At 40.6% G+C, this 23,988-nt stretch overlaps 3 protein-coding genes across 7 annotated transcripts in view; 2 read left to right on the plus strand and 1 right to left on the minus strand.

The window, feature by feature from the left end:
• Positions 1-3,831, minus strand: part of synpra (synaptoporin a) — a 29,295-nt gene extending 25,464 nt beyond the window's left edge. Inside the window, exons 1-2 of one of the 2 annotated variants that reach the window (XM_046075982.1) lie at positions 3,710-3,831; positions 3,516-3,581 (exon numbers count right to left, since the gene is read on the minus strand). In XM_046075982.1, the coding sequence (XP_045931938.1) occupies positions 3,516-3,581; positions 3,710-3,727 (84 nt within the window). In that variant the 5' untranslated portion in view covers positions 3,728-3,831. Of the gene's footprint in view, positions 1-349; positions 450-3,515; positions 3,582-3,709 lie in introns of those variants that run through there. The other variant, XM_046075983.1, reaches the window with a different exon arrangement.
• Positions 1-23,988, plus strand: part of slc25a26 (solute carrier family 25 member 26) — a 108,679-nt gene that overhangs the window by 55,371 nt on the left and 29,320 nt on the right. The window lies entirely within an intron of this gene.
• On the plus strand, positions 7,772-14,019 carry LOC123987262 (cytosolic 10-formyltetrahydrofolate dehydrogenase-like). Of its 2 annotated transcripts, none has more exons than XM_046075980.1 (8): positions 7,772-7,827; positions 8,900-9,045; positions 10,788-11,022; positions 11,103-11,268; positions 12,315-12,416; positions 12,629-12,718; positions 13,558-13,695; positions 13,901-14,019. In XM_046075980.1, exons 2-8 carry the CDS (start codon positions 8,919-8,921, stop codon positions 13,982-13,984), a joined length of 942 nt encoding a protein of 313 aa, XP_045931936.1. In that variant the 5' UTR covers positions 7,772-7,827; positions 8,900-8,918; the 3' UTR covers positions 13,985-14,019. The 2 variants fall into 2 exon arrangements, with proteins under 2 accessions (XP_045931936.1, XP_045931937.1); XM_046075981.1 differs by having other exon boundaries at positions 13,777-13,959.

A 23,988-nucleotide genomic window follows, 5' to 3' on the forward strand; every position in this document is an offset into this window, starting at 1 on the left:
CTGCACTAAACCTGTGTACAGTAAAGTACTGAGGATGGGAGGAGGACTGTTACTCATAAATTAGACTCATGATGAACTTATTCTTTGTGACTCATCAGCCCAAGTTTTGTTGTGGTACAGGAAGCCACTGAATTGATACAGTACTTGTAAAATTGCTCCCGTGTGAGATGATACAACAGCCATGACGATGCACCAGTGCATAAAAAAGCACGTATATCATTTGCATCATGTGCTCAATCAAGTGTACAATTTTACTTTCTCTCTCTCTCTCTCTCTCTCTCTCTCTCTCTCACCCTCACACTCACACACACACACACACACACATGAAGACACACACACTCTCACATACATGAAGTGAAGAGTTTGGGCACATCTCAAAGGACAGCTTCTGCATGAGTTGGTCCATGGTGGAGAGGAGGGGGCCTTACAGCTGTTTGGAGCAGAATATGCCAGCCACTGACAGTGCACCAGGCCAAGAGCCTGCATGCATGCATACACGCACACACACACACACACACACACACACACACACACACACACACTGAGCTGTAAAATCATCCTCTAGAATCTCCTGCAGATGTGGCTGATTATGACTTTGCCTTATCCTTGTGCAGACCCAGTTCTGACTGAAGATGCAAGAAACCTACTAGTCTGTTGCAACTATCTTAACTAGCGTTAACATAATCTTTAAATAACCCTGTCCACATGAACAGTCAGCCATACAGTCATGGGTTCAATTATGCTTGATAATAGCAAAGTAAATGTGAACCACTGTCTAAACTACAGCCTTTAATGTCCGAGGGCTTGTAAACAAACCAAACTGACAGATGTGTTTCTACAGGTGTCACAATGTTGGAAGGAATTTACTGCAGAGCTTTAATGAAGCATTGTCATAAGCCCAGATACAGTAGCTGAATGACTGTTTTTGTGGTTTTACAGACTCTTCACAAGTGATTGCCATGTCAGTCTTCAGCTGAATGTTAAGGTTGTAAGGAAGTCACTGTTCCAGTGGCAGTCTGAAAAACCCAGTCCAGTATCCCTAGGAAATATGTTTAGGGCCAGTGCAGGAAGTGGTGTGGCTTTTATGTAACAAGGTATAACATATGTTACAATCATGCAGGAGACCGGCGTTGCGTCCTGTCATAGACCAGTAACAAAGGTTTTTATTATTTGCAATCACAATATTTCCCCAACACCAAGTTTAGTTTAGTTGCTTAACCCCAACCCTACCATAACCACAGTCTAACTGTAACCATACGAGTTGTCATGGACAGATATTGTAGAAAGCCAGAATTTTAAAACTTTGGCAATGGACGTAAAAAAAACTCATTGGCATTCTTGTTTTGTTTTGCAGAACTGTCAAATATCAACATACTTGTCTGGTTTGGGAAAGTAATACTATATACAGTATGTCATAAAAGTTGTATCAAGCCTTTTGAGGCTCCAGGGGGAGCTGTGAGAAGTCAAGTAATATCACTTGAATCAGCGTGTCGGCTGTATCTGAAAAATGTAAGTTGGAACAAAGGTAGCTTCCCAAACCACTGTAACCTGCGAATTGCGCTGTGGGTAATGTTGGCATCAGTTTTTGAGAAAGAGAAAGACTGAGTGAAAAAAACCCTGATGATATTTATGGGTCTGCTGCATCCATGTTAATTACGTTTTTTAAAAACCTGTCTCTTTTAAGACCTACTGTAAGCGCTTGGTGTAGTAATGCACCCAGTACTTGAGAAATGAACCAACTCCTGTGGACTGTATCAAAGACCTGCAGTAGACCTATGTCCTGTACTGGTTAAAATCACACACTACATCAAACTATAAATGTCCTTGCCAAAAGTCACGAGTATATGCATATATGTATGTATGTACATAAATGAATTGAATAAATTATTACAACACGTTACTCTTGCAAATTGTTGGGTTTTTGATTAGTTTTTTTGTTTCCCTTATTAAATTGGAAGTTTTATTTGTCTATTGTGTTTTTCTATATCTTGATAGTGTCATCCATTGAATCAGGATCAATCCCCTTTTTCTTTTTTCTCAGGACTTCTCTCGATTTGTTTGTAAAGTAGCTATATGAATAGGAAGAGTGTAAACTACTTCAGATGCTACAGCTCTACCTGTCTTCTGAGGGTGGAGCAGAACTGAGCTGGAATCCGAGACTAATCATGGGCCATCATTTGGCCTCAGATGGAGGCAGAAAAGGTGAGATTGTGTGATCAGCGAGAGAAACAACGCAACCAAAAGTACATCACTGCTGGTGCTGCAGAATACATCAGAATACCTGGGTCACTATTTGAATTGTTTGGATTTGTATACGCCCACTGGCCAGCAAAGAAGTTGGAAAGGTTTACCTCTTTTCAGTTGCACAGCAATGAAAAGGTCACTTTTATAATAGTGTCATGAAGTTGTGGTGGTAGCCTGCCCTCCTCAGGTGTATGTTGGGGTGGGTGGGGGGTGTAAAACAAATTGTATCTTGCATATGTAGAGCAACAATAGGACACACAGTGGACATAGGGCATATCAGAGTGTTATCTTAATCATATAGATGGTGCTTTGGATCATCTGCTTGGTCTTTGGCTCTGACTCACAAATATCACAGTGAATCTGGTCACAGCCGAAAGGGACGCACTGGGGAACTCACCTCACTGATCTCTCATCTGCCTTGTGTGTCAATGTCAGGTGTCTGTATGAAAGTGAGTTCCAGCGAGGTTCACTCCAGTTGTACATCAAAAAAGGAAATCTGTTTTTATTTGATTTTTGTGGAGCATGGAGTGCTGCTCGAGGATTCTCTCGCATTTGATGGCATTTATAAAAGTGGGAAAGACAATCACACACATACACACTCACAGATGCACAGCCTATCTGTGCACAAGCTGAATACCCTTATGGCTACAGTAATTTCTCTAAACTCACATCAAAGAAAATCACTTATCTCTTTTTGCCTTTAGGCTTCTCTGCACTGTACAATAAACACAAGAGGCTGCAAACGGCACCCAGACAGAAAGAGGAAGTAAAGCTTTGATTCAGTCAGAGCTAGGACACCCCGTTCTCATTGTTGATTCCTGTTATATCATTTCACTTGGAGTGAAATGGGGCATTTTTTTGTGGACTGGCGCAAAACGCACAGGGTTGGCACAGCGCATCCAGCGTCCAAAATACGCATAATTGAAAAGCTACACCGCGGTTTCCCCTGGCAAGCAGTTCTCACGGAGCTACAAATCCTTACATAAACTTGAGCTATTTAGTCACGGTGAAACGGACCACAGCCGAGATGATTGGTAAGGTCCCTCACCGTGTGGAAGTACCACGAACACACTATTTAGGCACGAAACAGCCAACAGATGTGATAAAGTTGAAGTTGCACCAGAGAGATGCGGGGATTTATCAAGTCAAAACCAGATGTTTAGTCAATTTAGCAATAACATCACCACACACATCAATACTTATATAATTCAGTGATGTATTCACGCTGCATAATTAATTGAATGCATGCAAAATAACAAGTTCCCACTCACCCATTCCAAGACACGGATAAATCCCAGAGGTAATTTTAGCACTTGAAATGTCCCCACAGACGCGAGCTGCATAAGGACACAGAGGGAGTACAATTCTCATTTCTATCACCAATTAACGACACATTGGCAAATTTGGCAGGTAATCGCACACATCTCTGAGTCCAAATGAACTTGGTATTTGTTGACTGACTCACCTGATCAGCGGTGTCCATCTCAGCAGGAGGCTACTTTCTTTCTTAATTGTTTGATTGGTTGTAAACAATCGGAATCCGCAAGCCAGCGACCTGATAGATGTCTGTCGCGCGTAACAGTCAGGGGCTCTCGGGTCTGATTCCGACTCTGACCGGAAAACCCCGAGTCCTTTCCGTCTTTGTTTGTCATGGAAACAGGCGGGGATTGGCCTTCACAAAGAGGAGTGACGCCTTAAAAAGATTTTTTTGTTATTTGTCGAGAACTGTTTTATACACAGTGAGGGAACTGATTTGGTATTTCATCAATATGAGGCGTTAATATTGTCAACACACACTGAGCATATAGATCTACAGAGCTGCAATTAAAAAAAAAAAAGGTCTCCAGGTAAAATCATCTCAAACCTTCATATCAAAATCTTCCCTGTCCATATTTGTTTGGGTCGAGGTCAAGAGAAGCTCAGAAATTATTAGGAATTGGTTGTAGGCTATTATTTCAAATCATCTATGACTGTTATAATCATTTGTAGGCTGCAGCTAGGACATCAATATATTGTAAAAATGTATTCTTCTTATATGCATTTTAATAATAGACTACAATAAATTTCCTATGCTTAATCAAACTTGACTGACCAAATTGACATAATAAACAATGTTGCATAACACAATTTCTTTCACAAAGGTTAAGAAAAGGCCCGCACATTCTCCCTTATCTGTTAGAAAAGTCATGTTTATACTGAAAAAGTTTCGGCTTTAAAGGAATAGTTTGGCATTTAGGGAAATGCCTGGATTCAAGGCCATCACTTTGTGTTGAAAAGTGGTGGGGACATAAGGGCTCAGATTAGGGGCCTGATGATATGAGACTTGACGATGCTTTCAAAAAGTGGGTGGGACATGTCCCCAGTGTCCCAGTGTTAATGACACCTATGCCTGTATTTACTTTTTGATTAAAAGATCAATACCACTTAGATCTCTATGAACTGAGTACAGAGCTGGAGCCAAGTGATTAGTTTAGCTTAGGATGAAAGCATGGGGGAGAAACAGCTTGACTGGCTCTATCTAAAGATAAGAAATATGCTTATAAACACTTCTAAAGCTCAGTAACATGTTTCAAATGTTTGTTATATCCATACACAAACAGAAGTCTAAATACAATAATTTGTGATTTTACAAGAATTTGTGTGCTACGTGCTACAGTCACTGCGACTTGGGTTGTTGACATCACGTTACAGTAAGATATAGGTGACACTACATAATTCCCCAACAACCATAAATGGATGTTTTGCCATTTCCTGCAGATTAAACACATGATGTGTTAAATAGTGAGCTTTAGAAGTGCTAATCGTGTTCGTTATGAACTTTGGACAGAGCTATTCTAGCTGTTTCCACCTGTTACAAGTATTTATACTAAATTAGGCTAACCGTCTCCACCATATTTAGCGCGCAGGCATGAGAGTGGTTTCAATCTAATTATTTAATTCTTGGGCAAGAAAATTAATAAGCATATTTCCTAATAGTCTAGCTATACCTTTAAGCAGATTTTTTTCTGAGCTGAATCCTGTGTAGACTGAAAGGTCAGCTTGCTATCTCCCAAAACTTTGGAATAATGGCTCAAAAGTAGCAGTGCTATCAAATAAGTTACAGCGCTTACCCCACTGGAAACTTGACTCACTTCGTAGGGACCTTATGCAATTTGTGACAGCCAGGAACAAGCCAGGCTCTCCATTCATGCATGCTCATACACACACCTATGACACACACACACACACACACACACACACACACACACACACACACACACACACACATACACTGTGATGCAAGTACTGCGGAAACAGCAGTTAGTTCAAATATTTCTGTCAAGGGAAGTCTAGAAAACCTCCTGCCTGTTTGTGTTAATGATTAAAAGACATTTTATTCTCAGTCACAACTCAGTGCAGATTAGGACCGGACCTGCATGTTGAGTGGCGAAATTCTTTCAATTGCTGCTATGGAGGAGAAGATATATTAATGTAGGCCAGCGGAAGAAATATGTGTCAGAGAATTTTTGAATGGTTAAGCTAAAAGTCAAGTTCTCATTGCAGACTTATTCTTGAGGTTTTACTTGGTTAGAAATACATTATGTCAACATCTATTCAGGTAAACTGGTTCAATCTAACAATCAGTGTTAAGCTTTACTTGTAGTAGGCCTACACTACTCATCTTTGACCTTTCATGTCACAAAAGGCCTAAAAATGTCCACAGAATCTATACCGGAAGGATTAAAATTACATCTGGTCAAAAGCAAGCAAGACGCTGTGCCTGTGAAGGGGTCTTGGCAGACAACAAAAACCACAAAGTCTAAACAGTGTGTACCACTGTGTAATGAGGTAAGTGTATGTAACATATGGCAGGAAGTAAATCCAAATGACACAGTTCACAGTAGAGAGATGTTTAGAGAAGCCGGTGTTCAACGACTGAATGCTCTGCTGTGCTTTTTTTTCAGTGTACCTCTGTGTGAAAAAAATCTTTAGAAAGACAACTGAGACTGAAAATGTAACAAAATGTAGATGTTGAAACTGAATGTCTGCAGGTTGTTATGTTGTTTTGCTGCTCCTTGCTCTGCAGTTTGGCCTTCCTGGCCTCTCCACTGTCCTTTCTCTACCCGCTCCCAGGCCAGTCAGTGAGTTGTTCTCATTTCTCTTTTGCTTCATCCACTAAGTACCTTTAGGAATTATAAGCCTTTGTGTTCACACTGGTCACAATTATGTGTCATCTTTTCTGCTCAACCTTCTGACTGTGTGTGTAAGAGACACCATATTACAGATGCCCCATTGCAAGTATGTGATGAGTCACTTGCTGTGTCAAAAAAACAAACAGGTAATGAATGATTGTCATGGTTTTAACACGGTTGGATCCTTCAATAACACTGAACCTGTTAAGAGTTTATGGCCGCTGATTGACCCACTGTGACTGTTTCCTAATGCCTCTCGGCTTCATTGTAAAACATACTTTTTTTGTATACTTAATGTAACTCTCAACTGGTACTCTATTGTAAATAAGTTTCAAGAGATGACCTAAAAAGACCTACTTTTATCCTGCTTATCAATATGACTTGAGTGAACTTTGTTTAATCTGGTAAAACATTGTTTTACAGTTCCTTATTACAGTCTAATTGGACACTAGGACACTATAGACAAAATAGAGACAGTGTCGAATTGACAATGGCACAGGTATAAAAGAGTGGTAAAGTAAGAGGTAAAGTCAGCTCGGAAAGCATCTATCTAAACTTTGCTAACATTAGCCACCCTACTGGTCACACCAGAGCAAGAGCTGTAGCAGCAAATCTCCTGGGTGTATTTGAACAAGGGTGTGTTTTATTGTGATTCAACTTTTAATGTGTAAAAGGAAGAATGTACTATTTTGTACTTTAAAAGTTACATAGTCTTGCTTTAAATGTAGCGGGTCTTTAAGGAAATTCATCTGGAAACCAACAACTGCTTTTAAACTGAACACAGCTAAACTTACTAATGTAACAGTCACAGGACTTTGTCTCCATTTTCCATATAATAACTACCAAATAATATTATATAGACCTACAAAATGTTGTGTTTCATGTATTGCATTTCTTTTTCACTTTTACATAAATCTTCCATCTGGCTGTATGGTAGGCTACATTATATGCTGTCACTGCAGTTGGTTGTACAGTAGGAGTAGAGGAAAACTCCATAATATTCAAAATCTCGCCATGTTCTTTGCGCATAAAAGGTAATTGCTGACTTTTGGGAACTTTAAACCAAATCATTTAAGTGGAACTTGACACGCACATTATGCCCTGGGGGGAAAGTTTATAATCACTAAAAAAGTCAGCATATTGCAGGAAAAAGGAGGCATATTGTAATGTTGCAACTGCTTTATCATAGTTGTCTCTTCTCACTTTCCTGTGATTGGGTTCACCCAAAGACATCAGCAGGTGATAGGCCGGCCCTTGCAGCTCATGGCCCGTCTCATCCAATCACTGCTTTATTTGCATGTTATGCAATTGGGTGGCCTGCATGTGTTGCTGTGGGGGGGATTAAAACCAACGGTCTCTGCCCGACCTCTCTTTCCGGGCAAGCAGAGGAGCAGCGGGTGATCGGGCGGGGGTAAGGGCACATACTTTAGTTCTTCCCTGCTGTTTCATAGTTTTTTGCATGATGCATAACGCTTATAATAACTGAGAGTGCTGACTGTTGATTGGTCTCCCACACACACACACACACATTGTTTGTATTTGCAATAAGAGACTGCTTGTGTTCCCGCAGCAAGTGTTGAGGCTTTTGGCATTAAACTTCAAGATTATGGTTGCTCATGACTTCATAACGTGCGGTGGGGATAAGGTGTGAGCACTAACATTGTTAGTTTGTGGTAAAACTTCCCGTCTTGAAGTGTCTGTCTGTGAGCGTCCCTTCAGTGGGCTGTCAAATCCCTTCAGCCACCTTCGTGCTCCGGGATTTGATTGGCTGGCAGGACAGCAGGCCCCGCCCCTGCCTGTTCAGGGTCAGCAAACTGTCGAACAGACAGACGCACAGTCATAATTTCTGAGCACTTTTTCATTCATTTAGAATATGCTGTATACTGCTTGCATGGTAGGGATCATATTAGAGTATATCTAGATGAAGTTACAAACATTAGACAAACAGAAGAATGACAAACATTACAACACAAGCAAAACGTCACTCTGCATGTAATATTTAGTTATAGGGATACAGTACATTCCAAAAATGTTAAGATCTATTCCAAATACTACTGTACAAGCTTGATAAATCATCTCGACATGTGCACATATCTTCTGCCTCTGTCTTACTCTTCAAACAATTGCTCAAAAAGTCATACTACCACAGAGCCGCTCACTGTGCTCTTTAATGTAGTCACAGTGAATGTCTCTTCTGACCAAGTGCAGGTGTGTCATCTTGAGCATATTTTGAGGTCAGTCGGTCAGTTGAATGAAGTCAGGGGTCTCTTGGAGCATTAAGTGCCAGTTCAGTTGCGTCATAGATGCAAAGTACTTGCAAGTTTGAAATATCCCATGCAAGATGAAATCCTTTTAGTCCAAGAAACCCTTACTTGCTATATAAAATTTATTTTTTAATGGAACATAATCCACATCCTTTAATTGCTTGCACTGATTCCGAACATATTTTCTGGTTGTCCTGGTCCATGTTGCCACCTCTCCAGAACAAAGTGAGGTGTGAAGATGAAGATTGCAGTGATCGGTCAGAGTCTGTTCGGCCAGGAGGTTTACAAGGAGCTGAGGAAGGACGGCCACATTATCGTAGGAGTCTTCACCATCCCTGACAAGGATGGCAAGGCCGACCCATTGGGTGAGAACTTTACTGACTGGGACCCCCAGACTTTAGCTTTGCAATACGTACATGGCTGCAGGACCACTTAGAGTGAAATATTAATGCAAATGCAGTATTTCCCCTTTCACTAAAGCCTTTTTGAATGTGAGTCTCCAAGCAAAATACATCATGGGCACGCCTGCCATGACTCAGGATGGTGCCAAGTGAAATTTGGACTTTTCACACCACTGATTTTATCACTTTGTTCCTCCTAAAAAAATCAATGTAGCTTTCCTTTCAAAGTTGCAAAGTCATTAGTATTGGTATAAGGGCATTGTGTCATCACCTGCACGCTATCTTTATATTTGACAATATCAGGGCAATAACCAGCAGTACAATGGCTATAATTCGATTTACAGCACTATAGAAGAATAAGAAAGGGATTTAAATCAATGTAGTTTAGATTGTCTGAGTTAGAACTAAACATTCTCCATGATTTAAATGGTGTGCTTAAAATTATAAATGCTGAGCTATGATTGGTCAGCATGAGCTGCTTGACTTTTCTTATGGAGGTAGAAATTGTTGAGAGTGAAGACAACATGAGGTAAGTTGGTAAAAGGCTCACTGTCTTCCCCTCATTTTTCAAAATCCTACAGTCACTCATCTTAAGGAGCTTTCACCTGGCGTTTGGTCAGTGGTATCCAGACTTTCTCTGTCATGATGAAAATACTTTAAAATCTGACTTCCAGGCTCTGAAGATGCAGAGTGTGATACTCTGTGGATCTGAAACTGAAAATCCAGCTTTTGAAATTTTACACTCCACCACAAGTGACATAGCATTACACAAGTTAGTAACACGACATTGTGGGTGGTTGTGGTCAGAAGTTGAAACGCAATATAATAATATAATATCTTGGTTCTTGGCTATCTGTATGTCCTCTATCATCACTACCATATCCTCTTATCCTTGTATCCCCAATACCATAGCTCATGCACAAAGCTCAACTTTCCAACATCAAAGTAATTAAGTTAATTTCAACGGCAAAGACGCCAATCTTTCTTTTTTTTTTTTAAACCTGTCCTGCCCAGCAGCCTTGTATAGAGTATGATGAGCTGGATACGATATTGTGCCAGACAGATTTTACTTTAACAAGAGAATTATTATTAATATACTCCTTTGTCTGTTTTATTATTTATTTAATTATTTATTGATTTGTCACCGGGCCGGACAGGGGGGCAGATGTGGGGATGGGGGGGCACAAACAGACAGCACAGAGAAAGGACAACACCTGTAAGAGAAGGGGGATGGAAGGTGGGGACAACAGGGAATAGCAGAGGGAAACACCAATTGCAGAAAGCAACGAAACCTGCAATAGAACAGAGAGGTGGGCTTGGGGAGGAGAAAAACAACAAACAAACAAACAAACAAACAATAAAAATAATAATAATAGTAAATGACAACCAGCCGAACAGCAGCAATAAGAGACTGCCAATCTATGATATTATTTCTAAGGTATTTTCCCTTTCCCTTGTGAATATGTTTATTTTGAAGCTTTAAAACAGCTGCAGATGTAGGTTTCATCACTTGTACAAACTTGCATTGCCTAGTCATATCTGTTCTCCTAATAATTTAAACTGTTTACTGCAGGATTTGCAGATTTTCTCTGTTTATTGTTAAACCTTTTGCTATTTTGGACTGTTGGTTTCTAGTCCTTGTTGTGTCTAAAACCAATTTTCTATGACACGATTTAAGAGTTTAATCATTAATTTTTTCCCCGCAGCATCTGAGGCGGAGAAGGATGGTGTTGCCGTCTTCAAGTTCCCGCGCTGGCGTGTGAAGGGCCAGGCCATCCCGGAGGTGGTGGCTCAGTACAAGGCCTGTGGTGCCGAGCTCAACGTCCTGCCCTTCTGCTCACAGTTCATCCCCATGGAGGTCATCGACCACCCCAAACACGGCTCCATCATCTACCACCCCTCCCTGCTGCCTCGCCACAGGGGAGCTTCTGCTATCAACTGGTGAGTGATGCGCATGTTCAGTAGGTCTGGGTTAACATGGTGACAAGCCCAGTCTTTTACCTGCTGTCTGTGACACTCAGGACCCTAATCCATGGTGACAAAAAGGGCGGGTTCACAGTGTTCTGGGCTGATGACGGACTGGACACCGGACCAATCCTGCTGCAGAGGGAGTGTGACGTTGAACCCAATGACACCGTCAACACAATATACAAGAGATTTCTCTTCCCAGAGGGGGTCAAAGGCACAGTAAGTGGAGTGATGGGCAAGGCATTGTGGGTGGAAAAAACGCAGGCTGTGTTGAGCTGGTGGAGGCTGAGCTAGTTGCTAGAATAAAGTGGAAAAGGAATGGGATGCAGAGAAGACATGTACATTATAAAGACATTCCATCCACATTTGCACTTCCAATACAGGAGTGCAAATGCGGGCTAATCACAACATTCATTCTCACGGTAAAGACAGGAGTGCATCGTTATCTAACAAACCATCTTGCTTCCGTTCTTAAACTTTTAACGTGATTTTGTTTTGTTTGTTGTACACATCCAGCATACATGTATGGAGTGAAATTAAACACAAAATGGAAAAATAAGATTTATAAATGTAGATTTGTGTATAGTTTTGGACACTCACAAATGAATGTTCCACTCCACACACAAATAGCAAGCAATTTGAACACATGGAAAGCGGTTTTACAGATCTAATCATTTCCGCTTTTGAAGAGCTCCCTCTGTATACACGTCTAAAAATATTTGTGACACTTGTGTATTTATTTATAGATTGTTAAATGTGTGTACACGGATCGCCTTATACGCATGGATCAGGTTACATTTGCGTGCAGCTCCACACAGATACAAAAATGCATGCTGCGTTTAAATGCTGGTGGAAAACTGGGACATCAGGGCTTTCAGTGTATTTGTGTGTGTTGAAGACTTGTTTCTAAATAGAGAGAATAGCTCGTAACCCCTTGATTACAACACATACATTTACCAACTAGAGACCCTACACAATAGCCTATAAATGTAAATATATGGTTTAAATAAGCTATTGCTGGTAGCTTATTTAAACCATACAAATAACCATATAATAACCAGATCAATGTAAATCAGCAGCTGCCTGGAACAGTAGGAAACATCATCCACAAATCTAAAACATCCTCCTGCGTATCTGCTTTAAGTTGCCTGCAGACAGCCCTCCTCCCCAGTTTCCAAACATAACACACATTGTGAGGGCAAATTCCACAACGGTACCACACATGTTTTGCTTCAGTTATTTAAACTGCATTGTACTGGTTCCAGGTTGAAGCTGTAAGGCTGATTGCAGAAGGGAGGGCCCCGAGGATCACCCAGCCACAGGAGGGAGCCACATATGAGTGCATTCAGAAGAAAGACAATTCTAAGGTAACTTGCAAGGACATCCAGACACCTCCCTTCTCTCTACTTGACAATCCAGTGCTTTAGAAAAAAGTAAGTCATCTCTAATTTGTAATCGAGTAATTCAGATTTATGGTTTTAAAAGTAAAATGTAGATTTTTTATTTATAAAATTATATATTTCTTTTGTATATTACACCTGAAGACATAATGGCAACATATGTCTCTGTCTCTCGGCAGATTGACTGGAACCAGTCTGCGGAGGCTCTCCACAACTGGATCAGAGGAAACGACAAAGTGCCTGGTGCCTGGGCAGAGGTTGATGGACAGGTAACTGGACCCCCTGTCCCTGCTGAGAACAGCCAATCATAGATCTAGATTCATTGTTCACTGTCCCGCCACTGGACTGTATTTTTGAATCCTCAGAGATATCTCTCTCTCTCTCTCTCTCTCTCTCTCTCTCTCTCTCTCTCTCTCTCTCTCTCTCTCTCATTCATATATATATATCTCCTATGATATAGTAAGTAAATATTATGTTTTTCATAATTCTGACACAATTATCTAGTGATGTCATCAAGTAACACACTTTTATAGCTGCTCTGATATTAAACACTGACTGTGGACACCGGAAGTGTGACAAAAGCTTAATAGCCTTTATGAACAAACAGTTATGACTGATTCATAGAAGAACATAAAGTCCCTGAAAACTTAGTTAGTGTAAGTGATGGCAATCTTTGTGAACTACAGCAATGAGTTAGTTCGCGTAGCAGTGCAGTGATATTTATTTTCTTCTCCCTGGTTTAAATTGGACAGGAATCTGTTGGGGAAAAGTGATGCCACGCAACTATGTGCACCAATCAGGATTTAGAATGTGATGACAGTTGGTGAATTGATTGGTCACTGCCAATCAGATTTGATCAAACCACACAGTCCTGGGGAAGCAGATTAGCTTCAGTGTTAAACTCAAAAAGGTTGTTGCTAATTTGACTACTAAATGATACAGAGAAATCCTTAACTTTTGAAGACATTTTTCAGCAGAGTAAAAAGAGTAAAGTGTGGCTGCTGGCTACAAACACACACCCATCTTTACAGTGACAACTGTTGTGTTGCAAAGTTACTAAATGTTGTCTTCCTCAGCGTTGTGCTGTTTTGTGTCTCTCTTCCTGTAGAAGGTGACTTTCTACGGCTCCACTCTGGTGGATAGCAGCACCCCACCTAACGGTCAGCCCCTGGAGATCCCTGGGGCCAGCCGACCTGGCATCGTCACCAAGGCGGGCCTGGTGCTGTTTGGCAGCGACGCCAAGGCGGTAAGTCAACTTATTAAACTGGGACACACTTAAGTATTTCTTCACCATATTCCACCAGATTTTTAAGGTCTTGTGTGACAGGGAGAGAGCGACGAATTAAAACTTGACCTCAGAGAAACCTGGACTTGGTATTGAACCTCTTTAACACACTCAACTCCACCAGACCCAAGAACTTTCTCCATCTTTTGTACCTCTTGTTGCTTAGAAAAAACCTCTACAGATGTTGCAGCTGAGGAGACTTTTCAACCTAACCAGTTTTGTATTGGAGTCTAAATGTAATCCTTACTAAAAAACTGTGGTTACTGCTGTACTGCTACACTATAAAAATATGTGATATAAACAAAACAAAGGACAGTTATGCATGTTTGCCATACATTTTCACACCTGAATGTGCTTGTTTTTTTTTAGCTTTATGTCTTCATACTCACATAGCCAGTTCACAACATCTTCATAATATGATGGAACATTGGGAAAAGAAATACAATAAAACTGTATGTACAATATATATAAATATATAAAACAACTTTACGGGACAACATAGATATTACTAGTTGACAGAGGATGTACCACAGTTGCGTACGTTATTATGGTGCACAGATTTAACACAGATTGAATTGACAGGATTGATAGAAACTGAATGAACATAAAACATTTGTTTTATCTGTTTTAATTTGGGGTTTTTATGCTGCAGTAAAATTCTGGTCGTTCATATTAATATTGACCAGATGTTATAAACACAGAGAACCTAAATGTGCAGCACATCGGGAGTTTAGTAAGCGGTCCACAATTTCAGAGAGGCAATAGTAAAAATCCTCCAGTGTGCCGCTGCTCGTACAGTATTCTGTAGTCGCATGTGCTGAGTTGTCTAATCTGTGCTCAAGTCTCTACAAGGTGTTAAGTACCGAAAGTTGGAATCAGTAATATTCATAATCCTGTTTACTTATTCTTCAATTAGATACTTTTTGATTTATAGGATTACTTTGGGTAAGAAATCAGAGAGAAGATCAATATCACTCATTTCTGTGCGTCGAGTGTGGAGCTAGAGCCGGGAAACAGTTGGCTTAGCACAAAGAATGGTAATGGGGGTAAACAGCTAGCCTGGTTCTGTGTTTAATGTATAATATGTGATTACATTTTTTATATATATATATATATATATATATGTACACCGCAACAAGCCCCTAGGATGTGACTGTGCTATGACACTGTTGTTAGTACAAGAAATAGTTTTAAATTTGTTTGTGAATGAATTTAACAAACAAGGTAAAATTAGTGAGCTTTAGAGATATTTAAAACTATAGGTGTATTTTTTAACAAAACAAGGCTAGCTGTTTCCAGCTACTCTCAGTCTTTATCCTGAGCTAAACTAATCACTTCCTGGCTCCAGCTCCTTATGAGAGTGAGATCAATCTCCTCATCTAACTCTCGGCAGGACAGCAATGTCAAACTATTCCCTTTCAAAATAATAATTGTGCCAATTCTAGATTGCATTTTATTTAAGCAATGTTCTTAAAGCTATTTATGTATGACAGCATTTAACATTTGAGAAGTTTGGCTTCATCTCAAACATACAACAAAAAAAAAGATTTTGAAGTATTGTTCTGGTGTTGGTACCAAAACTTAATGGAGCTAGTATCGAACAATTTCAAAAGATATCTTGCCCTATTCTCAGATTTTATGCAACGTGCATTATCAAAGATGCTTGTTCTAAGGTTCTAGGCAGGGCTTTGACTCGTGGACAGTTTGACGCCGTGAACTTTTCGCATGTGCCTCTTCATCAGCAGCCTTTCGGTGAATAACTCCTCACAATCCCCACATTTGTACGGTCTCTCCTCTTTATGTTTGGCTAAAACGTGTTTCCTCAGAGTTGATCCTCTGTTGAAAGATTTGTCACAGATGTGACAGCTGAAAGGTTTCTCTCCTGTGTGTGTTCTTATATGTTCTGTCATGTGTCCTTTCAGTTTAAAACATTTGCCACAGAAATGGCAGCTGTAGGGTCTCTCTCCTGTGTGCACTCTCATGTGGTTCTGCAGATTGCTCTGACAGGGTATGTGTTTGCCACATATGTGACAGTCAAAGTTTCCCTTGCCGTCATGCGACCTGCTTTCGTGCGTCTTCAGGTGCCATGTAAGTACAGTTTTTTTGGTGAATATGTAGTTGCATATGTGGCAGCGGTATAAGGTGGTACCTGTCTTCTCTTCAGAGTGCTTTGGATCCTCTGCAGGGGTTTGCATTTTCTCTCTGCTCTCCTCTGCTGCTCTACAGTCCTCTAACTGCTGCACGGTTTTGATGAGTTCTTTTGTCAAGGCGTCCCCATCATCGCTGTCCTCTGCTGAAGGCAGCTCTTCATTCCCGTTAATCCACAGTTCCTCCTTCTGCTCCTCCTGCTCCGCTTTAACCTCCGAGGGTCCTGGCTCGTCCTGGCACACACTCGGGCTCCACTCCTGCTGTTTAGGGGGAGTCTCCTCTGCGGATGTAGGTGCAGTTGGCTGTTTGGCATCTGCAAGGATGGAAATGGAAATACATTACAACTGCAGTACACATCAAAGTCGTCGGCGCAAAAATAGTGCTCAATCCATACCAGTCAGGAATTTTACCTTTTTTGAGAAAGTTTTGAACAGCCGCCTCAGAGCCACATCAGCTTCATGAAGGGACAAATCAGTCAAGAGTGGAAAATTGGTCTATGCAATTCAGAAGAGCCTCAAACTAGGAACCATTTTCTTGTGTAAGAATAAGTTAGCATATGCTAGTCAAAGTATTTTAAATCAAAGCATGTTCAATCAGTCAAACTTTATTTGTATAGTATCTTTCAACTCAGGTTAGTGCAATTTAAACTATAAAATCCCAATACAATCACAATTCGAGCACGATGATACATTAGCATATTATTATTAGCAAAATTTAGCTTATCACACATATTGGTATTGACATATTGGTTGGTAAGTAACAAGAATTGCAGTACAGAAAGATGTTATGCCATAGCATTGTCCATTAGACTTTTTTCAGAATTTCTAGCTGTAAAATGTCATGGTCACAGTACTTCACCAATTCAGCATTTGACTCCTACAACATTATCAGAGTCATGATTGACATTACAAAAAAGGGCTAAAAATTAATGCAGCAGAACTTTTTCCTCATTTTCCTCCACACATTCCTCTTACTTGTCAAAACCCAGTGCCTACATTTCCCACAATACAACACTACCACTCAACAGTTGGGTTTGGGATTTGGGTGTGTTAATCTTGTAGCAGCTAATGTAGCCTCAAGCATCAGAGATGAGAAGCGGGCTGCAGAGGTCTGGTAAGCTCACTTCTTTCAAACTCCACAACTCCAGATTTTTTTCCTTCATTTTCAAACTTGCAGAATTCACACCCAACTAACACTGACTCAAGTGACATCACTTAAGGCAATTTATCTGACGTCACACAGCTCCCTCTGGAGGAAGGGACTTCCAAACCTAGAAACAGACTTTAATGTGATCAGAAGTGTGCTCTGTTGCACCTGTAACTAGACCCCACTGTGATGTCACAGTGTACTAACACACCCTGGAGTACAATTCTACATCACTGCAGGGAAGTTAAAATACTAGGGGTTAACAAAAGCAAGATGTTCAGCTGCTATTAATTTCAAAATGCTATGCAAAAAGCTTCAAATGTGTTGTCAGCATGGCAACATATATTGCTCACAAACACAAACACACACAACGAACGAATGAAAAACTGCAGCAGTAATTGCATGAATTGTAACTTTATTGGCATTGCACTTTTCAAAAACAGGACATTAAAGGCAACATATTGCATAAGTCACATATGAATTAAAGTAAGGAAGTAAAACTATCAATAACAAAGCTGTACTTTTGTAGTAATTAAAGTGCCCTTAATGATTATATGTGTGTATCGCTTTTTTGTTGGTTAGGTATTTGCTTGGTACGTTGACTGTTTGTGTATATTTCTACTGAGCAGGTTAGATTTAAAACCGATTGTAATGACAGCATGGGTTAGGGTGAGTTGATTAGTGCAGTAGATCATAAGTGCTTATTTGGGGAAGCATGTCAGCAGCAAATTGAATAAACATACAATTATAAAAGAGAAACCTACAAACAAGCCATCAACATCAGAAACCAGACTCAGAGTAACTTCTGAGCTTTAACCAGTAGTCAGCATCAACATTTCCACAGTAGCGGTATCTCATACGGAGAAGGTGACATCGTGGACCATCTTCATGTGCTGTTTGAACACAACGAGCAGGGGAAAGCGCTGGCCGCACTGCATGCACTTGAACGGCATGTTCTCCCTGTGCTTGATCCTGGCGTGTTTACTCATGGTGGAAGATCTGTTGAAGCTTTTCCCACAGATGTAGCAGGTGTACGGCCTTTCCCCAGTGTGAGTCCTCATATGTTCTTTAATATGACCTTTCAGTTTGTATCTGTTGCCACAAATGGGACAGGCAAATGGTTTCTCGCCGGTGTGCGCTCTCATGTGGCTGATCATTTGACTCCTGGTGTCTGTTATTCTACCACAGACAAAGCAGGTGAACGCTACGTTGGTGGACTTTGGCACACTTTTAGATGCATGAGTTGCAAGGTGCAACTTTAACTCGACTTTTTTCAGAAAAGGCCGATAGCAGAAATTACAAAAAAACATGTTTTTCTTCTTTGTATATAGTGGCGATACTCCAAAGGATGGTTGTGGTTGGTCATCTTGTGACGGTATCTTGTATTCGATGTCCTCTCCGACTGTTATGACTTGAGCTAGGCTCTCTGGCGCTTCGTATTTGCAGTGCTCTCCAACTGTCACAACTTGTGTCAGGTTGTCTGGCATCTCATTTTCTTCGTGTTCTCCAACTGTGACAATCTGAGTTAGTGTGTCAGTAATGCTGCTGTATGCTGGACATACAGGTGTCTCCACAGAGCTGGTCCAGGGTTCGGTCGGTTCCTCTTTAAAGGGCGGGATGACTGGTTCCTCGTTGGCCTCACTGGGAATACATTCCTTCTGTATCTGCTGCTCCTGAGCACAAACCTCCTGTGTCGGTGTGGGCAAATCGATCTGCCTTGAATCTGTAACAGTGGATAGGAAAATGTTTTTGGTAGCAGCTAGAAAAATCACTTCTCTGATCACACATGAACTAGATGTTGGGAAACTTGAATGATCCCCAGCGGTGACGCTCGTCCTACCAGCAGCAGAGAAATCAAATGCAAATTATGGTATGACAACAGACTTTAATACAAATGCAGCACACCAAACATAAAAAACAATAGATACAACTAGGGCTGACCCCAAATGGTCGAAGATTCGATGCTTCGATGGGCGGAGCCTGATTCGACTGTCAATCTCACAGTCGAAGCTTTGCAGTGAAACAAGGATCATGCCATTTATGCGATATGGGGGTGCTCAACGTCTCCCAATAAGTTAATATACACACTATTACAATACACATTTCAACATTTAATGCTGTAAATAAACATGTAGAAAGAAAGAAAAAGGCCACAATCACCGTGCACAAAAACTCACATTATTCGACTATGAGTCAACTATAGGCAGGACTTGACGATTCTGATTCGACTATGTAAATCCTTATTTGGGGACAGCCCTAGATACAACAGATTTCTATGAAATGCTCACACGATTACTGCACATATACATTATGAGCCATTTATAATATCAAAATCGGGCCTACAAACTGATGTGGGAAACAGAAATATGTGCAGAACAATATAGGGAGGCTGTAGGTTGTGCGAGCTGGTGGAAACTTTCTATATCCATTTCTACACTGGAGTAATCACATAGCAAGGTACCTCAGCAAATGGCTCCTAATTACGATTGGGTGAAGTAATTCTAAACGCAATACCAACACTGAACATCCACACTCAGAAGGTATTGAAACTCTGTATTCAAGACTGTTGTCACATTATTGGCTCTCTATTGGTTTTAAGGCTTTATGGTGCCTTCAAGGTGTGGCACGATTACAGTGTGGAAAAATGTACAACCCAGCGTTCATGTCAAATGGGATGGATGGGATAGATGATGTTAACGATTTGAATGACAGTGTTGGTTGTATGAGGGTTAAAATACTGTGGACCAACAACAAACACCACATCCATTACCTTTTAGGTGTGTAATCCGTGTATGGTTCATTCTTTCATTATTTCGTTTCAAAACCAAATCGAAAAAAACAAGTCGCTTATTTGGTTTTTGTTTTTAAAACCAAAATGGAAAAATGGAAAAGCGGAGATAAAAAAAGACATCTGTTTTGTTTTTCTGTTTTAAACCCATAACTGAAAACAAAGGAGCTGCGTTTTGTTCTACCTTTGACCGGTGTTGTATGCCTACAACCCGTTCTCTTCCCCTGACTCATCAAATATGACATGGTCAAGGCCTATTAGCGTAACGCACTGGGGATCTCTATATAGTCATAGGTCAACGCAGTGGGGGAAGCCCTGTCGCTCAATTTGTGACGGTAAAGGTAGGTATATGATATTTACCAGAAAAGACTGAGTTAGAACATGGTTGGGGTGAAAGGAGGGCCAGGACCTTTGAATCAGGAGACTTGTGTTCGTGTATCCAGTGAAACAAAAAGTCAACATTAGGTTAAATATTTTTATATTTAATTTTATATAAGGCTATTTCTTTTCAGGTCGCATCGCATCTCATATCAACTGTGGCAAATATGACTGTAGAAGTGAGCACTATATTACAGAGCCTCAAACACTCAACAAATTCTACGTCAGCATCAAGCAAGCATTTTGTTTTGGGTGGATCTGAAGCAGCTGGTTACCGAAGCGATCTAAGAAAATAACCAAATATGTTTATCAAGGTTTTTTTCCTCGAGGCCACGGCTAAGGTGCGACCTCCTCTCCCTCACCCTGTATGCTGCAGCACCTGCTCCCCCTCCGTTCATCCTACTATGGGTTGTGTTGCCAGTGGAACCGCCGCCCTGGACGGTCAGTGGTCATTCCCTCTGGCAGGATGAAGTCTGAGCTCCTGATTTACGCCTGCAGCGCCACCCAATTTACTAAATTCTTCCATCTCACAAAGAAAATAAAGGTTGGATCGAAACAGTGTAGCCAAGAGAGGCTGGATGAAAATTAGCCTATGGAACCTTTTAATCCGTTTATGATTTGTTAATATACAGCTCACCGAATTAACTAATACCAGTTCATGGTTGCTTTGTAGGCCTACCATTGGATATATAACCTACTGACAACTATCAGTGAATTAATTTGAGAAATCTTAAAAACCAGACGATTCTCTGGAAAGCGTTCCTGTTCTAGTTGCTAGTGAGTTACAAAGTGAACGTTGAGCCAATATTAAATAGCTGCAGCCTCCGGTACTGCAGCTTCATAATATTGTCCTGTTCAAAGTAAAAACCCACTTATGTTGATGATCAAGCTCATCTTAATTACATTAAATCTACACAAATCGGACTCATTAAATATCAAAATCATTTTTCCATTTTGGTTTTAAAACAAAACCGACCTGGTTCTTTGTTTTTTTTCCGATTTGGTGAAACGAAATAATGAAAGAACGAACCATACACGGATTGTGTGGGAATCACAATTGGATTCCGAGGGCTACGTTGCAATGAAAACAATTTACATTACATCTGAATGCTGAGAAATCAAAAACTTTGATACATGATTGAAATTTTTTCTCCCTGTGTGATTGCTTCCTACTTTTAAAACATAGCGCATTTGTAACTATCCATAATTAAAATAAACAGATGAATTTACTTCTATTATATTTTAGTTAGACAACTTGCATTAGGGTGTAAATGCAGACAACGTTTATCATTATGTTTTTAATTTTATTTGAAAAATGTAAACCTTCCACGGTGGCACATTGGGCATAATTCTTACTGTAATACTCAGTGTTTCCTCTAGGAATTTTTTCAGCAGCGGGGGCAGGACAAACAGCGAAAATTGTGTGTTTTCCAAAGAAAAATATGTAATTTCACATCATATTGGGCCATTATTTTCACCATCTCTCTGAACAAATAGTTGGAAAAGCTAGAGCAGATAATAAATAAACAACACCCAAAGATCAGTCTACTGGAGGAACTACAACCTTTAGATCTGGAAAAAGTAATTTGGTTGGTTCAGTTGCTCCACAGTAATTTTACAGTGATGGCACAGCATGTTTTGGGCATCACCTCTAAGCCTTAACGGCAGGAAAACCCTGTTAATATGACCTCAGAATCATTATAGATACGACTGTTCATGTTTGCCTTTTGTGTCTTCATTTTACAGCTTCTGACATTAATATAAAAAATAGGCAACATGAGAAACCTCCAAAAAGAAACGTCTCCTCATTAGCTTAAAAGGACTAGTTTGCATCACTAATTAGCTTTACTAACCTCAGCTCCTCCAGTCACCTCTGTCCTTTCTTTTCCAAAACCACTTTTTCAGACTGAAAACTGAAAAATAATTGAATCAGTCTGTACAGGACAGAGCTGCAGGCTCCGTCAGTTTAGTCCAAGTTTGTACCTGATGATCTAAACATTGGACAAGTAGGCAGTAATAAAATACAGCTTCCAGTTACTTCCTATAAATTGAACTAATGTTAAGTTACATAGCAGCTATGTAGCCGCTGTAGAAGCTGCTCAGCTGCGCAGTCTGAAGGGGAGGGGAGATGTTAGCTAACTTAGCGCTAACCGGCTTCACTTTTCCAGCAGGTGGGAAACAACAGACTTTTCTTGGTCTTGAGAAGCTGACACACTGTAACAGACACAGCACATTTACATCTGTCACGTATGTTCTGCATAGACGAGGAGAGGAAGCGAGCCGAGCATTGAGGGCTGCCGTGCTCGCACAATGTGCGAGTGAAAACATTTGTAGCGCATAGTTTAATGATCGTGGGAAATTTTAGCAGTGGCGGTCCCGCTGCTGAATGCATATAGAGGAAACACTGCAGATTTATTACAGGGCCAGAAATTCAAGGGTAGATACTAGAAACAGAGACCCGGACAACTGAAGTGAACAAAAGATTTATCTAAGGCTTGCTGAATAAAAGTGAAGCACAGACTCTGGTCTAAATGGACAGATGGTGTTTTGCATAGTCAAAAAATTTCTTATCCCTAAGTACTCCAGCTAGGGTTGGATGGGGCAGATGGGGGGAAAAAAGTAGGCCTGCAGCTAACAGTTATTTTAATTCTGCTGTAATTTAGTGATGATTTTTGATGAATCAGTTAATCATTTTGTCCATAGAATTTCAGCAAACAATGAAAAATGCTCATCACCATGAGCCCATGATAACACCAGATTGTTTTGTTCAGTCAACAGTTCAAAACCTAAAGAATTACACTTCACCATCACATAAGATCCTGTCAATCCATCCAGTAGTCATTCTGGACTAAAGTGGCGGACAGACTTAACACGCCCTTGTAATCCCCAGAGCCCGATACTGAACAAATCCACTGTGTTCAAATGTTTACGATTGTAAAACTCTCAATTCCATAGCACAGAAATTATTACTTACTACTTACTTAATACTGTCTTACGTGTGTGTGTGTGTGTTTCTTGTCTCAAGATTTTCATGTCAAGGTCATGTTCACAGACCTCAACAACGTGTGAAATGCCCTGGGTGTGTTTCTTCTCTCTGGTTATTGTTATGATTCGGTTTGTGATCATGTGGCCATGGAAGCGTACTGATTGCCTCAAGCTGGATTTGAGCAAGCTAGAAAAGCTTTGGCAGGCAGAGGAAAACCTCAGTTGCATTGCAGTGGACACAAACAACACTACTGCTCTGCCCTCAGGGTAGTGTTTTCTTCTGCTAACTGATCACTTAAATAACAGCAACACATTTAGTCTGCTTGAAATGACACACTGAAACAAGATAAAAAGCACGCTCTCCCTTATTTACCTTGCAAGCAAACATTTTGATGATATAATTGTGGGATCCTGATGATGCTGACAGACATTTCTTTTCCATCATTTTTACTGGGACTTGTCTGTTTTTTAGGCTTATCATTATGATCCTGGATTGACTGGCCGCCACACACACACACACACACACACACACACACACACACACACACACACACACACACACACACACACACACACACACACACAAACAAGCGTAGCAAGGCCTCACAGGACGGAATAGGTAATGGGAACTGAAGCATTATACAAGACAGGGGGTTGAGACGGAGTCAGCAGTAGGCACCATGGAGCAGTGAGGATTTTATACTGCCTGGCTGCCTTCATGCTAGCCTAGCGTAGCACAACCCTGGCTGTCTGCATGGCTGTGTGATAGTCTACCATGACATAGCTCAGGTCTAAATGTGCCCCCAACA

Source organism: Micropterus dolomieu, linkage group LG18 (genome assembly GCF_021292245.1).
Source record: "Micropterus dolomieu isolate WLL.071019.BEF.003 ecotype Adirondacks linkage group LG18, ASM2129224v1, whole genome shotgun sequence".
NCBI classification, from domain to species: Eukaryota; Metazoa; Chordata; class Actinopteri; order Centrarchiformes; family Centrarchidae; genus Micropterus; species Micropterus dolomieu.